This window comes from Euleptes europaea, chromosome 3, assembly GCF_029931775.1.
Source record: "Euleptes europaea isolate rEulEur1 chromosome 3, rEulEur1.hap1, whole genome shotgun sequence".
NCBI lineage: Eukaryota > Metazoa > Chordata > Lepidosauria > Squamata > Sphaerodactylidae > Euleptes > Euleptes europaea.
In genome coordinates this window covers 124420179-124437182 of record NC_079314.1, presented here as the reverse complement: position 1 = coordinate 124437182, position 17004 = coordinate 124420179, and the positions used below count along the sequence as shown (strand labels likewise).

At 54.6% G+C, this 17004-nt stretch overlaps 1 protein-coding gene across 1 annotated transcript in view; it reads left to right on the top strand.

Moving 5' to 3' along the window:
* Positions 1-11354, top strand: part of SND1 (staphylococcal nuclease and tudor domain containing 1) — a 229722-nt gene extending 218368 nt beyond the window's left edge. Inside the window, exons 18-24 of the mRNA XM_056845986.1 lie at positions 7045-7186; positions 7643-7766; positions 8311-8380; positions 9531-9644; positions 10132-10335; positions 11004-11048; positions 11223-11354. Of these exons, the coding sequence (XP_056701964.1) occupies positions 7045-7186; positions 7643-7766; positions 8311-8380; positions 9531-9644; positions 10132-10335; positions 11004-11048; positions 11223-11288 (765 nt within the window). The 3' untranslated portion in view covers positions 11289-11354. The remainder of the gene's footprint in view (positions 1-7044; positions 7187-7642; positions 7767-8310; positions 8381-9530; positions 9645-10131; positions 10336-11003; positions 11049-11222) is intronic.
* Positions 11355-17004: the final 5650 nt, after the last annotated feature.

Below are 17004 nucleotides of genomic sequence, written 5' to 3'. Positions count from 1 at the left end.
AATGATATAGGAGGGGCATGGGAGGGCGTGTCGGGGGCGGGGGGCCTCTTTAAATCTGAGAAGGCAGAAACCTGGAGAGAAAGAGAGTCCTCCGCAGGATGGCTACGGGTGGAAATGCCAGGTCCTCAAGGAAGCTCAGTACAGGGTTCACGCTCTCCACCGCCTGAGCAGGTCAGAGGGTGGCCTTGAGATGAAGAAAGCCGGCCACCCAAGGAGGAGGAAGTTGTGTGAGAATGGCTGACTTCCAGGACCCTCGCAGCAGCTGGGCCAATGTGTGCTTCAGTCTTAAGTAAGAGACAACCGCATCCCCCGATTCTGTACATGACTGGAGCCGTTGGTCATGCAGCTCAGTACCCAGCGCAAGACGTCAGGGTTGCCGCTCTGATTGGGAACAGCAATCGCAATGCAGTGAAGTGGCCACATTTGATTTCAGAAGAGGAGACTTGGTTTGTTCATCTCCTTTTCCCCCTTTCTCACTGAGGCTCAAGGTTGATTGCAGCTGAAAACAGGGATGTAAGAACAGCACAATGCACGCACCCGACAAAATTGAGAGAATGTCGCGCTACGAACGTAGAAAAGCAGGAACTGCAAGATGGGAGAATAATGCAGCGAAACCTTATGTTGTGTACAACAGTAACAGATAGATAACAAAATTGAGAGGAATTACCTGAAAAGAGCATACCATCCTCATACTTCTAGTTAACATTCCGACAGCAGGTCACTAATCTTCTGGCAAGCGACACAGGCAGTGATGCTTCTCATGCATGTGGGTGCAGCGCATGCATAAATACTGCCAAAGAATCTTTGCCTGCATATTATCCTTTATTGAAATGCATCTGTAACACGTTTAACATTGAGATAGATCACAGTGAGTAGAGCCATGTTGGTCCGTCTGTAGTGGTGGAAAAGCGTCCAGGAGCACCTTAAAGACTACGTTTCTGGCAAGGTATGAGCTTTCGTGAGTGAGCTGTGACTCACGAAAGCTCACACCCTGCCAGAAATTTTGATAGTCTTTAAGGTGCTCCTGGACTTTTTCTTTTTTCTACCTTTAACAGTGACTCACTTAAAGGACTATGAAAGCACCAGTAGTTAATTTTCCACAGATTGATTATAAAATAAGGAGAGCTTTTCCTCGAGTTCAATGTATGTTTTCCCCTACAGTGGACGGCTTCCGAGGGGTGGGGGAGGCAGTTCAGAACACTCATGTTTTTCTGCTTCCAGGAATATCCTTAATAATACCCAACTGTCCCTTTTATTCTGTCTCTCGTTCTTGGCTAATTAACTATCTTGTAGGCTTCAAACATCTAACAAAATCTATGCTCATATATCCACTGAAATTGAATGAATGCTTTCTTGCTACTTTCAATTGCAACAGTGAATATCAGAAATAATGTTTACAAGTTTCTCATCCATATGGGAGGGGAGGGGCTGTGGCTCAGTGGCAGAGCATCTGCTTGGCATGCAGAAGATACTAGGTTCAATCCCCGGCATCTCCAGTTAAAGGATCTGGTAGTAGGTGGTGTGAAATACCTCTGCCTGTGACCGAGGAGAGCCGCTGCCAGTCAGAGTAGACAATACTGACTTTGATACTAAATTCTGGAGGGGTTTTTTTTTTTTTTTTTTTTTTTTTTGCCATCTTCTGGGCATGGAGTAGGGGTCACTGGGGCTGTGTGGGAAGGTGATTGTGAATTTCCTGCATTCTGCAGGGGGGTGGATGGACCAAAGATGTGATTCAGTGTAAGGCAGCCACATGTGTACTCCGTGTGTTCAAGATATCTGTTTCTGAACAATGACCCCAGAGTGTGGATTAAGAAATCTGCACAATGGAGCCATGCAAAGGCATGTGTGCAAACCCCAGGTTTGCAGATAAATCCAAAAAGTAACAAAGGAGTGAAAGGGATATGAAAATCTCCTAATTTAAAGGGGGGTAAAATCTCATAAGATAGCATCACGAGATCTCAGGTGCCATTATGGGGGTTGCCAAGCAACCCCTCAAGCAGTGCTACAGTGTGCAGGTGGTGGTGGTGGTGGCGGCAGCCGGAGATGAAGAGGAGGAGGAGGCTGCAAGAAAGACTGCAGAAGCAGGATAAACAGGGAGGAGGAGGAGGAGGAGGTGGTGGTGGAGGCAGCAGTCATGGTACGATGAAAGAGGCAGCGGGGAGAGAAGGAAGGCCCTCCCCCCCACTGCTTTCTGTCTCTCCCCTCCCCCCCCACTCCCAAGCCACTTGTTACTGCCACCCAGATGATGGAGGGGCCTGAGTTGGAGGTGGTTTCTCCTGTAACCCACCCCCTGTCATCTGGCCCCCAGCTGTGGCGAACAGCTTGCAACAGAGGGTGCTCCCCACGCACTTCCATGCCCCGGGCTTCAGGAGGTGTGGAATGGGAAGGGCCTACTCAGCACCCTCCGCTCCCACCTGATGGGCGTCACTTTGAGGGGGATTCACGTCTGACCCAGACCTCTCCAGCGGCAAAAAGCCTGGAGGCTGGGGAAGATCGAAATTGGCCGAGAGAGGAGAAAGAGGCAATGGGAGGATGGGGAGATCGGTGACACTCTAAAAAGTGGCATTCTTCCACAAATGGGGTGAACAAGAAAGAGGGCTCACTCTGGCACGACAAATGCAAATGGCTGAAAAGGTGAGCAGAAAGAGAATACAAAGCACATATTGCCTGAAGCATTCAGACAAACTGTAAGAATGTCTTCTGATGCACCAGAAGCGGAGAGCCAGGGAGGTGACAGAGGGATGGAAGGATTGCTAAAGGAAGACAGGGAGACTCCAGAGTAACAGACAGTATTCTTTGCATCTGTAATCACTGAGAAATGGGGGGCCGTTACCCACACTGCTCTTGTGAGGAGGGGTATCGGAAGGGGGTGAGAACAATGGATGAAGTTCTAAGGCAGACAGACAAAAAAAATTGCACACCACTAATTTCAGTTGGCTTACGCCAGAGGGATCAGAAACTGAAAAATGAAATGGTTCACCTTGCTAAAACGGGCCTCCCTTACAAAGGACTAGAAGATTGTAAATGTAATACCAGTTTTAAAAAAGGGATCCAGAGGAGATCCCAGAAATTAATTAAATTAATTAATTTAAATTAATTTAGATTAATTTAAATTAATTAAATTAAATTAATTTAAGATCTATTCTGGGTAGTAGAAACTGTTATTTAAAGAAAGAATTAAACCCATAGAGGAACATGACCTGCTGAAGGAGCATCCATCTGTGTGGCTTCAGTCCTGCCTCATTAGGGCTTTCGAGTTCTTTGAGAGGGCTGACGGAATACCTGGGCAAAGGTGAACATGATAAGCAATACAATATATTTATATTGCCATTCCAAAGAGCTTTTAACAAACTCCTGCACCAAAATCTCCAAAGTGAACTTATTCATTTGTTTTCAAAATTTATATCCTGCCTTTCTGCCCTTTGCAAGGGCCAGTGAGACAGCTAGCAATTTAAAGCATACCTAATAAAACCCCATTTTAAACCCATCAAAATCAGTCTTCCCCTCCCCCCAAAAAACACATCACTAAAAACAAAGTTACAATACGTACAAGACATAAAAACAGCAATTAAAACATTGGTTGGGAAGGATATAACACTGAGGGAATGCCAAACGGAAGAAAAAGGCAGGTGGAAGACAGTAACAGAAGGGGACAGGCAGATCTCCGGGGGGCGGGGGGAGAAAGTTCCAGAGCTTTGGTGCCATGACAGAGAAGGCCCTCTCCTGGGTTGGCACCTGCCTGACCTCAGAAGGTGGGGGCACCCAAAGCAGGGCCTCCAAAGAGGACCACAATGGCCTGGGCAGGTTCATTGGGGATTAGGCGGTCCTTCTGGTATGTTGGTCCCAAACCACATAGGGCTTTGAAGACCAAGGACCAGCATCTTGACTTGTGCCCAGAAACAGATCGGCGGCCTGTGTAGATTGGCCAAGACTGGAGTGAGGCGGGCACCATGACCCACTCCGGTAAACATCCCGGTTGCATCATTCTGTGCCAACTGAAGTTTATGAACACTGTTCAAGGGTAGCCCCACACAGAGCACCTTGCAGTCATCTAGTCTACAGGTAACCAGGACATGCGCTGCAGTGGCCAGATCTCTTCTGCCCAGGAAAGGCTGCTGGTGGCTGTCCAGTAGGAGCCAGTAAAAAGCTCTCCTGGCCATCGCTGCCAGCTGCTTCTCCAGCAGAAGGCCTGGGTCCCAGTGTGCCCCCCCCCCAGACCTGTTCCTTCAAGGGGAGGTCTTAAATCCGGGGTCAGATCTTCCACCCACCAGTAGCACTTCCATTTTGTGGACATCAAGCTTAGTAATCCTCGGGTATGAGGATAGATTAGTGAGTAGTTAAATGATCAGCACCAGAGAGAGGAGGGACGGTTCTCACAATGAAGGGGAGGGGGCTTCCAAAGGGCTCAACGCTGGAGCCTCTTGGCCTTCATAAATGATTTTGCATTGGAGTAGGCAGCAAGGTGGCCAAATCTGCAGGGGGCACCTAATTATTCCAGTCGGTGGTCACCTGAGTGGACAGGAGGGACCTCTTCCCCCGGGGTGAGCAGTTGACAGTTTTGCTGGTGAGATCCAGTGCGCATGCAGTCATGTACTCTCGGGGGAAAACCTTGCTGATTGCATTTGAACAGGTGAGGCTGACCAGGAAAGGCATCTGGGGGTGGGCGTAAGCGGGTGAAGATGTCGACTCGGTGCGTGGCACTGGGGGAAAGGGCAAATGCCTTGCTGGGAATTATTACTAAAGGGACTGAAAACAGAGTGGGCCGTTTCCTGGCCCTGCCTGTGGAGCTGGGCCGCAGCCGCGCTGGGAATGCAGGTGTGCCGCTCCAGCTGCCCCCCCCCATCACTTGTGGTAAACGTGGGGAAAGGGGGGTTGGAGCCCCTCCCCTAAGAGGAAGAGCTGAGAGGTTCGGTGCTTTTTAGTTGAGAGGAAAAGATGATTAAGGGGAAACTCGATAGAGGGTTCTAAAATGATGCATGGGTGGAGAAAGGGGGCCGAGGGATTTCTCTCTCTCTCCCCACTACAACCAACAAAGCTGCTGGCCAAGAGGTTTCCGACAGGCAGAAGGAAGCTTCCTTCACACTGCGTGTAGTTAACCGATGGAATTCCCTGCCTCAAGATGCCATGGGTGGCCGCTCGTTTAGGTGGCTTAGAAAGAGGCCGAGGAGGGGCCCCCCACCCCTGGCTGCTGGCCTTGGGGGCTAAATGGTACCTCCGTGTTCAGAGGCCGATGACCAGGACGAGGAGGCAGCAACCCCCGGGGGGGGGGGGCCTCTGGCTGTCATGTGCTGCTTGCGCACCTTCTGAGAGCCATCTGATCACCACTGGGGGGAAGGGGATGCTGGACGAGTTGGATCACTGGTTTGATCCTGCATAGCTGCTCTTCTGCACAATTTTTTTTGCTCAGCCAGTAAAACGCCCCCTCACCCTGTGTTGTGGTCCCCCCCCGCCCCGAGGCTGGTGCTAAGCTCCTTGGAGAAGGGAAGGAAGTGAATGCAAGTGATGAAGCATGGCCTTCTTCCCTCCTCACCCGCCCACCAGCTTCCCCAGTCAGGGCCTTGGTGTGCCGTATGCTAACAGAACAGGCAACCTGGATCGCTGGAGCCGGGAAGCAGAGCAGCGCCCCCGTTTCTGCATCCCAGAGAGGGGCGTGGAAGTACTCCGCTGGCACCAGAAAGCAGCAGCCAAGTGACAGAGGGGGCGCTCTCCCTGCCCCCTGCCAGTGCTGGGCAGCCCAGCCTACAAGCGCCCCCACACACCCTGCCCGGTACACGCGGGAGAGCCAAGGCCACGCCACGGCGGAAGCGGCACCTGTCTGTGACGGGCCCCCTCAGAGAGGTGGCCCAGGTCCAGCAGGTGCCCCAAAGAGCAGCCGGGAGCTACAGGGGGCATGGCTGGAGGCCTCGTCAGCACTCATCTTTGGAACGCCTTGCCGCATGAATTGCACCTCGTCCCGCTAGGGGGGAAGTATCCTGACCTCATGGGGCTTGCTCCAGCAGAGCTCCAGCAGAGGGTTCGCCTACTAAGCACCACCTCTTCCCAAAGGGCGCTGAGCACCGCTGGACTTAGTTTTTTGTCAGTGAAATCAAAGGCCTGTGGGGAGCAGGCAGGGCACCCAATCCCTGGGCTGCGGGGCCAGAGGTGTGGTGAGCAGAGGCACCTTCGTGCGTGAGCAGGAGGATGGTCTGCCCTCCCCCCTTGAGACCGCTGCCCCCATCTTGTTTGTGGGCTTCCTAGAGGCATCTGGTTGGCCACGGTGTGAACCAACAGGTGGACTTGATGGCCCTGGGTCTGATCCAGGAGGGCTTTCCTTCTGTTCTTATGCCAAGGCTGTGCCCCTGGGCATCGCTGCCTCCACTGTCAAGGAATCCCATCATCTCATCACCCATTGAGTAAAGAAGCACTTCCTCTTTGTGTCCTGCATTTGCTGCCCAGGACAGGGCCAATACAGCCCAGCCTGGCATCTGGGGGCTCGGTCCTTGAGGAGTCCGTGCCCCCCTCGATGCTGGGGCCTGCCTCTCAGGGCTGCCGCCTAAGCCCGGCCCAGGAGAGAGGGCAGCGGGAGCCGTGGCCTGGCCAGCCGCCACCTGGGCCTCTCTGCTGGGCCTGGGCCAGCCTCCCTCCCTCCCTCCCTCCCTGAGGGAAGCCTCCCTTCTTCCCCCACCTGCCCGGCCCTCCCCTGCCTTCCTCCCCAGCCCCTGTGTCATCTGCTGAAGCTGGGAGAGGGTGGGGGTCAAGCCGGGCCAGCTGAGGCAGCCCCGGAGCCCTTGCTGCTGCCCAGCCCAGCCCAGCTGAGGCTTGCCAGGCCAGGGCATCCTTGGGGTACAAGTTGGGGGGGGGCTGAAGCCAGAAGACGGGCTTTGTTTTTAGCTGAGAGGCAGGATGCTCGGTGGGATAGTTGGAGAGGACGTGTGTTCCATCTTCTGGGGTGGGAGGGGTGGGCTCTTTACAGAAAGTGGCTGCCAAGTCCCCTCCCCACAAACGTGGCATCTAGGGCATCTCACCTCAACCCCCCATATCATTACACCCCTTCCCCTCCCCCAGGTGTGGCTGCAATACGAGGAGGCCCCCGTGGAGGACGTGGTGATGGTCCCTGAGGAGAAGGAGCGTTCGGCCAACTACCGGGCCGTCTTCGTCACTGAGATCACCGACGACCTCCACTTCTACGTCCAGGATGTGGAGACGGGTGAGGGGCAGGAGGGTTGGGTGGGGGAGATCCCTGTTCTGCCAGGACTGAGGCTGGATCTGTGCCATTTGACTGAGAAGCCTGGAGGGCCGTGGGCGTGGGGCGTGGCTCTTCTGGAAGCCCACGTGGGCCTTCCGATGGGGCAGAGATGGTGCCACGTCCCCTCTCCCCATGGCCACTCCCAGGGGCAGCCCCGCTGACCCCTCCGCACCTGTTTTGGGGACGCTGTCAGGGGCTTTGGAGGTCGGGGGCTCCAGGGCGTGGATTGCACCCTCCTGGGTTCAGGTGCCGGCACACCTTTGTGCAGTCAGAGGGCAGGGGGCTCCCCGAGGGCATCCTGGCTGGAGTGGCCAGGCCTTCGGGTGGGGCTCCCCGAGTCTGGGAAGCTGGAGGCTGAGCGCAGCAGGGGCTTCCTGGCCGGTGACCGGGGTGGGGGCTGCTCTCCCTCCCCTACAGGCACCCAGCTGGAGAAGTTGATGGAGACCATGCGGAGCGAGATTGCGGCCCACCCCCCTCTCGAGGGCTCCTACTCGCCCCGCCGGGGGGACTACTGCCTCGCCAAGTTTGTCGACGGAGAGTGGTGAGTGCGTGGGCGGGGGGAGGGGAGGGGCTTTGCTGGCTAGTGGCGCTCTTGCAGGGGGGGTGGCCGAGTCGAGGGGCCGGCTGCCTTCCGGCCAGGTCATGGCTGCTTCCCTCGCATGTGGCTCTCTGGCACACGGCCCCCGCTTGCCCCTCCCCCTCCCATTGGGCCCCGGAGCTAGCTTTTGAAAGGAGGGGGCACAGTGTCGTGCCTGCTCGGTGGGGCTGGGTGTGGTCAGGAAAGACCCCCTCCCCTGCGCCCCCCGCTTTGCCTTCCTGTCACCAGCTCCTGTCCTGGGGGGGCCATTAACTCTTGCTTATGTCTCAGCCCACGTTTGGCATCCAGGAAGTTTTCCCCAGGAGGTATTCCCCTGCCCCTGTCTGGAGGTCCATGAGGGGATTTCACCCCACCCCGTTCCCAGACAGCGACTCCCCCACCCCCGCTCTGGCAATCTGTCTAGGCTGTCCTCCTCCTCATTGGCAGCTTGATGCCACTGTGCGGGGGGGGGGCGGCTTCCTAATTCCTCTCTCCCTCTCCCCCCTAGGTACCGAGCTCGTGTGGAGAAGGTGGAGTCGCTGGCCAAAGTGCACGTCTTCTACATTGACTATGGCAATGTGAGTGTGGCCCGCGGGCACCTGTTGGGGAAGCTGGGGCTTCGGTGCTGGGCAGTAGACTCGTCCAGCCCCCCTGCACAATGCAGGGAATTCCCAACTACCTCCCCCCCCCCCCCCCACACACACACACCTCCAGTGACCATCATTAGACAAGGAATCAAGAATAAAACTGCTGATATCATACTGCTCTTGTACAAATCCGTGGTGAGACCACACTTGGAATACTGTGTACAGTTCTGGTCACCACACCTCAAAAAGGATATTGCAGAGCTCGATAAGGTACAGAAAACAGCAACCAAAATGATCAGGGGACGAAAGGTTTATACGATCTGAAGAGAAACCGTAAAATAAAAATTAACTCTGGTTAGGGGACTAGAGCAACTGCCCTGTGAGGAGTGGTTAAAATGCTTAGGGCTGTTTAGCTTGGAAAGAGGGCGGTTAAGGGGAGACATGATAAGAGGTCTATAAAATGATGCCTGGTATGGAGAGAACGGATGGGGAGAGGTTTTTCTCCCTCTCCCCTAATACCAGAACGCGGGGTCATCTGCTGAAGCTGGAGGGTGAGAGATTCAAAACAAACAAAAGGAAGTATTCCTTCACACAACGCATAGTTAAATTGTGGAACTCCCTTCCCCAGGATGTGGTGATGGCTGCCAGCTTGGAGGGCTTTAAGAGGGGAGTGGACATATTCATGGAGGAGAGGGCTAGCCATGGCTATTAGTCAAAATGGATACTAGTCATGATGCATACCCATTCTCTTCTGGATCAGAGGAGCATGCCCAATATATTAGGTGCTGTGGAGCGCAGGCGGGATAAGTGCTGCTGCTGCAGCCGCCTTGCTTGTGGGGCTTCCTAGAGGCACCTGGTCGACCACGGTGTGAACAAACTGTTGGACTTGATGTTCTGATCCAGCAGGGCTCCACTCATGTCCTTACCTGGGCGTAATGCAGCCACACATTCCACCATTTCTTCACAGGCAACAGCGCTAGAAACTGGCTATCTCTTTTTAGAACCAAAAGCTTGTCACGTTTTGGATGTTTTCCAGTGGAATTTCAGCACAAGCCGGGCCCCGGGTGTAGGTGTGGGGGGAGGGGTTTCAGCTCCAGACAGTCCCCTCCTTTCCTGACTGCTGACCTCCCTCTCCTTGCAGAAGGAGACGCTGCCCTGCTCCCGGCTGGCTGCCCTGCCGCCCACATTCAGCACTGGCGCCCTGTCTGCCCAGGCCGCGGAGTACAAGTTTGCCTTCATCCAGGTGCCCCAAGATGTAAGTAAGAGGGCTGGAGCCAGCCAGGGGGTGGGTAAACGGGCAAAGCGTGGAAATGCACCGGGCTCTGCGCTCTGCTGCCCTGGAGGGTGTGGAAGAGAAGAGCCGGAGAGTCCAGTTAAAGCGGGAAAAGGTGCAGAAGAGAGAGGCAAGAAACGGTGGCCAGGGGTGGGTGGGTGGTGGATAGCGCAGCCCAAGGGGGGGTTACAATAAGAGCTTTCTCAGCTCCCAGCGGCTGGCGAGAGAGGAAGCGCTCTCAAGTTCAAAATGTTCACTGTTCAGACCTGCCCGATGAGCTGCCCTGAGCCCGGCCTTGCCTGGGGAGGGCGGGGTAGGAGATCAATAGCACAATAAATAAACCGATCAGCTGTCCGTTCTGAAGGGAGGCGGAGGCTGCATGGCCACATGCTCACGGGGCACAAGGCAGGGGGCAGGCTGGCTGCTCTTGGAGGCGGGCATCTGGACCGGCGGCTCTTTGTGCCCGCAGGAGGAGGCCCGGGCGGACGCCGTGGACAGCGTGGTGCGGGACATCCAGAACACGCAGTGCCTGCTGAACGTGGAGCACGCCGGCCCCAGCTGCCCCCACGTCACCCTGCAGTTCGCCGACTCCAAGGGCGACGTGGGGCTGGGGCTGGTGAAGGAGGGGCTGGTCATGGTGGAGCCTCGCAAAGAGAAGCAGTTCCAGAAAGTGGTAGGTCTCTCCCGGATGGGCAAGGGGGGGTGGGGGTGGGGGCCCACTGGCTTTGGGCATGCTCTGACACCACCTCTCTCATGGTGTAGTGGTGAAGAGCGACTGTCGTCTAGAGAACCGGGTTCGATTCCCCGGTCCTCCACATAAGCGGCACATGAGAGAGCCAGTATAGTGTAGTGGTTAACAGCAGTGGTTTGGAGTGGTGGACTCTGATCTGGAGAACCGGATTTGATTCCCCACTCCTCCACATGAAGCCTGCTAGGTGACCTTGGGCCAGTCACAGTTCTCTTAGAGCTCTCTCAGCCCCACCTACCTCACAGGGTGTCTGTTGTGGGAAAGGGAAGGGAAGGTGATTGTAAGCTGGTTTGATTCTCCCTTAAATGGTAGAGGAAGTCGGCATATAAAAGCCAACTCTTCTTCTTCCACATGAGCGGCAGACTCTAATCTGTAGAACCAGGTTCAATTCCCCGCTCCTCCACATGAAGCCTACTGGGTGACCTTGGGCTAGTCACAGTTCTCTCAGAGCTCTCTCAGCCCCGCCTACCTCACAGGGTGACTGTTGTGGGGAGGGGGAAGGGAAAGGAGACTGTAAACCCGTTTGATTCTCCTTAAAAGGTGGAGGAAGTCGGCATGAAAAAAAACCAACTCTTCCTTTTCTTCTCCTGCAGATCACGGAGTACCTGAATGCACAGGAAGCCGCCAAGAGTGCCCGGGTAAGGGGGCAAGGGGGCACGTCCTGGGAGTGCTGAGGGGACTCCAGTGCCCCTCAGAAGTGGATTCAGGGATGGGGCAGCGCATTGCCTCCAGCACAATGGCAGTGGAGGTTGCCAAATCAAGCCCCTCCCCTCCGGCTGCTGTTCATGGTACTCTCTCTCTTCCTCTTGCAGCTGAATTTGTGGCGCTACGGAGACTTCCGTGCTGATGATGCTGACGAGTTCGGCTACAGCCGCTAGATGCAGACGGCGACAATCCAGACCGCCCTGCTGCGTCCCGGCTGGGCACCGGCACGGCCCCCTTCCATCTGGGACCCTAGCCCCTGCGCCCTGCCTCTGGAACCTGGGAGCCCGGGCGGGCGGGCAGGGGCAGCTCATCTCAGCTTCCCAGCGTGGGTGGTCCTAGAATGTGGGCTGGGGCAGGGTTTCCGTGCTGCGAGCGGGGCTTGTCTCTCCTCTCTTCTCCCCCTCCTCCCCACACGCCGTCTCCTGTCTCCAGGTGGGGGAGTTGGGAGGCGACCTTTGTGAAGCTTTGGAAGCAAATAAACGTAGTCAGAAGCTGGATGAGGCTGTGTCGTTTCGGGTCACGCGTGGCCTCCTTGCCAGCGTGGCAAACGGGGCTGGGGGCTTGGAGTGCCGCAATCACTTCCCCCCCCCCCATGAGCTCTTCTCTGGGCACCTGCCTCCCCCCCCCCCAATATGGGGGCATGGCAGAACAAGTTGTGCGCGTTGGGGGGATGGGCCACGAGGGCCACGATCCTGCTGCCAAACAGCTCCGCAGCCACAGCGGCCATGTTCTGGCCTCTACAGCAGGAAAAGGAAAGCGTGTTGGGGCCGCAATCGTAGAGGGGAGCCAGGCCTCGCCTAGGCTGTATGCTGATCCTGGTTTGGGTGGAGCAGCTCCACGGCACTCCCCAAACCCTCCCATCCAGTGAAGTTGGTGAGCGGTAGGTGGGAGATCACCAGCCTTTCCCCCACCATGCGTCATTCACCGATAGCGATGGGCCCTGGCTGAGGCGACGGTGAAGGTGGGCTGGGCACCCTGGCGGAGGAGGGGAGGCTCTCGGCCTCGCTAGCTGTTAGCCATGATGGGATCCCAGTGCGGGGGGGGGGGGACAGGGGACAATGCTGGACATTGTTATGAAGGGGACTGAAAATAAAACGGCCACTAATGTAATACCCTTGGCTGGGTCTGTGATGGAGCCTCGTTTGGAACATGGTGTTGTTCTGGTCACCGGATCTCAACAAGGACCCCACGGGGGGAGGAGGGGGGAGGCACAGAAGAGGGCAACCAAGAGGCTGAAGGGGTCAGAGCACCTTCCCTATGAGGAGAGGCTGACGAGTCTGGGACTTTTCAGGTTTGGGAAAAAAAAGGCAGACTAAGGGGGGCCCTGATAATGGTTTATAGCATGACGCATGAGTTGAAGAAAGTGGGCAAAGGACGCTTCCCCCCCCCCCATAATATTAGGATTCGGGTATGCCCAGTGAAACTGATGAGCAGTAGGTTCAGGACAGATAAAAGGAAATGCTTCTTTCCTCAAGGGATTAAAATGTGGAATTTGCTGCCAGAGGATGCAGCAATGGTCATGAGAATAGATGGCTTTAAGAGGGGATGCCTTGTTTGTTGGCCCTTCCTGGCAACTGTTTTGACCACTCTGTGAGGCAGGAGGCTGGACCAGATGGGTCCTCCTTGGTCTGATCCAGCAGGGCTCTTCTCAGGTTCTTATGAAGGCCTCTGCCTCTGTGCTCTTTGGTTGGCCCTCCAGAGGAACTGGTTGACTAGTATGTGAGGCGGGATATGCTGGACTAGATGGGCCCTCCCTGGTCTGACCCAGCAGGCCTCTTCTTCTTGTATTCTTAGCATCCGGAGTCGTTTCCTTTATTAACAATAAGCTCCTTTGTCCAGAGGGCTTGAGCTATACAATAAAGTCTCAGTACAAATATCAATAACAATCTCAGAATGATTATGATAAAAGATTATGCCACTAGTAAAATAATGAACATTAATAATTTGAGATATACTGATGACACTACATTATTGGCAGAAGATAGTGAAGATTTGAAACAACTACTGCTGAAAGTTAAAAGAGAAAGTGCCAAAGCAGGACTACAGCTGAACATCAAGAAAACAAAAGTAATGACTACAGGAGAATTACACAACTTTAAGGTTGACCATGAGGAGATTGAAATTGTTCAAGACTTTCTATTCCTTGGCTCCACCATCAACCAAAAGGGAGACTGCAGCCAAGAAATCAGAAGGAGATTGAGACTGGGAAGGGCAGCCATGAAGGAGCTAGAAAAGATTTTGAAGTGTAAGGATGTGTCACTGGCCACCAAGACTAGATTAATTCATGCCATCGTATTCCCTATTACTATGTATGGGTGTGAAAGCTGGACAGTGAAGCAAGCTGACAGGAAGAAACTAGATTCCTTTGAAATGTGGTGTTGGAGGAGAGAGTTACGGATACTGTGGACTGCCAAAAAAACAAATCAGTGGGTTATAGATCAAATCAAGTCTGAACTGACCCTAGAAGCCAAAATGACTAAACTGAGGCTGTCGTATTTTGGTCACATCATGAGACGAGAAGAGTCACTGGAAAAGACAGTCATGCTAGGAAAAGTTGAGGGCAGCAGGAAAAGAGGGAGACCCAACAAGAGATGGATTGACTCAATAAAGGAAGCCACAGCCTTCAGTTTGCAAGATCTGAGCAAGGCTGTCAAAGATAGGACATTTTGGAGGACTTTCATTCATAGGGTTGCCAAGAGTCGGAAGCGACTTGACGGCACTTAACACACACACACACAAAATAATGGAGATTGTCACATTAATACTTAGCGGGAGAGTGCCTCAAATATAACAGGAAAAGATCTGCATAACTGTAGGACTCCTGTCAGCCAACAAAATGGAAGCCACCTGCGGCATCATGCCCCACTGGTACTTGCTCAAAATGGGGGAAATCCCAGCGTGAAGACTTTTGGTCGCAGAATAACAAGATGTGATCAGTGGTCTCAGTCACGCCAGAGGAGCAACGATGGAGGTGTCCAGAGAATGGAGTATTAGCACATCGCCCCTTCAGTTTGGTTGTAGGCAAAGAAATCAGACTCTGTGTGTGGGTGTGAAGTGCTGACCAATGGCAGCCGATTTATGGCAACCCAGTAGGGTTTCCAAGGCTTAAGGCTTTGGCCAATAAAGCCGTAGCACTGAAGGAGAGGAAAGGCTTTCCAGGCAAGAGGCAGAGATGGTTTGCCATTGCCTTCCTCTGCATAACAACCCTGGTATTCCTTTGAGGTCTCCCATTCAAAGTACTTGCCAGGGCTGACCCTGCTTAGCTCCAGAGGTCTGACGAGAGGCCAGCCGAGGCCAGCCAAGTCAGAGCGGCTGTCAGTCTACCTCGCATAAATGAGCAGCGATTGCTAGGGAAAGGAAGCCATTTTAACCACGGGAGGGGATCTGCGAGGGGGGGATTTCCAAGGACTAGAGCAGAGCCCACACAGCGAGCTTGAAACGCCGTGCTAATTCTATCAAGTTTGATTACCCCCTTTTCGATCTCTCTCAGTGCTTCGTAGTAGCTGGATCATTGTAAGGGAAAGACCAAGACAATCGGATTTGCTACCCCACGAACTTCACTCAGGCACTCTGGCAAGGATCTTCCCTCAGGAGATGGGGAAAAAGCCTCCACAGGAGTTTGATACTGAAAAAAGGGACTTCAGTCTCAGATTAAAAGAACGCAGCCAAGCCCTAGATGCCAATGAATGTTGAACAAATTCCATCCTTAGAAGAAGAAGAGTTGGTTTTTTATATGCCAACTTTCTTACCACTTAAGGAAGACTCAAAACGGCTTACAGGCGCCTTCCCCTCCCCACAACAGACACCCTGAGAGATAGGTGGGGCTGAGAGAGAATCAAACCCGGTTCTCCAGATTAGAGTCCATGAAACCCGCTGCCTCTCCTGGTGCTGTTCCTGCAGGACAAAGGATCCAGAATCCAGTTTTCCACACGTTGAAGCTTCAGGTGGGGGCAGAATGGGTTCAAGCTGCTCGTGCCACAACATGGGATGCCAGCCAAGCGCAAAAGGTTTTGATTTGTTGCCAAGGAGGGGGCCTGCTGCCCTGATGGAGGCAGCTCCGGATATAAAAGTGTCTCTTTTTCCATTCCAGAGTGAATCATCCCCAGCGCTGACGGCTTGATGGTGAAATAAGCCGGGTGAAATCCAATATTGATTACCAAGCAAATTCCAGCCCTCTCCCATTACGCAACCCAATTGGTTCTTAATTGAATGTTTGCCGTCTCTGGTCACGGAGGTGACTCTTTTTCTAGGCTGGGTTTGTGCGCTCTCTGCCACAGCGAATCTGTCTCCTCTGCAGCTGGCCCCCTCGCACATCTGTCCGTCACAAGCTCGAGCAGCTCTGCGTGGGGTTGTTGCTTCATGAATGACGGAGTCAGTGGAGGGAATGGGCTCTGGTTGAGCCTGTGCAGAGTGCAAACGGTCATGGCGGGCGGGGTGTGTGTGTGCCAACCTTTGCTTGGTTGCCTCATGGCACAACAATCCTGGCCGGGAGGCCATTCTGCTTCTGCGCTGTGTTCTCTCCCCCCGAAACACCCCTGCCTCATTTGTGCCAAAGGAGAAGAACAGGCGGGGATGGAGAGTGTCCAGGGTTCAGTCAGGTGCAGGGGAAAGATCCCAGGCGCTGGGGTCCCGTCTCCTTGCCAGGCCTTCATTCATGCCATGGAGAAAAAGCTGCTCATCAAAGTCGCAACTGGCAGAAAACCGCCAGTGTTCGCAGCCTCCTCATGGGATGGGATTGATGTTACAAATTACGCTGGAATCCTGGACATAAAGCAGGACTTAATCTGTGCAGATGGAAAGCAGCATGCGGCAGAAGGAAAGCCATTAAAGCGGAGAGGAAGAGGCCAGCTCCTCTAGCCCTCCAGGGAGAGATCCAGAGCCGTTTCTGGTGCTGAGGACGGGCTCCTGGGGGGCCAGTCCAGTTTCACGTGATGCCGCCCACCACACCAGCTCCCTGTGGGATGTCTGGGGCCCCAACTGGCCACAATGGGCCAAGGTCCTTTCCATGGCAAAAAACAAAGGCCTTCCTTCCTTCGCCACAAGGCCCAGCCAAGGCGTGGAAGCAGCCTGAAGCAGCAGGGCAGAAACTTGCCGACTGGGGCCCCCTGCCCCAGAGCCTGGAGCAGTCCTGGGCTAAGCCCCACTTTGAGTAGTAAGCAGCTGCCAGGCGGGAGGCGCCGCTCTTCTGGCTGGACACTCTCTGTGCCAAGCAGGTGGCCAGCTCAGAGGAGGGCTTGTGCCACCTGCCAAAGAGTCGGCTTCAGTGAAAAGCCCCTTCTGCACACTGGGCGGGTCAGGAGTGGCCAGGTGAACGGGCAGGGCCACCCTTTGGCCTTCCTTCATGGCTGGGTGATGCTAGAGAGCAGCAGTTCACTAGGAGGGAGGCCGGTGGGGTCTCTGGAGAGCGTCGTGGCTCTGCGTGGCCCCGCTTCTCCCCACCCACCCACCCACCCAGGCCGTCGCCTCTCTCACCTGCCGCAAGGCCAGGCTGCTGCGCCACCACCTTGCAGGCCTGCTCTTCCAAGGGTTTTGTAAATATTCCAATGACTATGAAGTGAGCACATTAATTATTGAAACATGCCCTCCGTTGCCCTATGCTGTAATTACATTCAAATTAAATTAGTGTAGCCCTGTGATTAGCACATCAATACCAGCCTGCTTTGCTACTCCTGGGGGTCTCCGGAGGGGTGCAGGTAGCAGCCCTCCCTCTCTGCTGAGGGATCCGGCAAGGGCTCAAGGACGGGGCGGGGGGTCGGGCCACCCCTTACAGCCTCCCTTCCTGTGGATTTGTAGGGTCAAGAGGAGGATATGGAGGGAAGTGGGAGGGGCCAGTGGTGCTCGCACCTTTTTCTGCTGAGCACACATTGTGGGGCCCCGGAGTCCACCTCC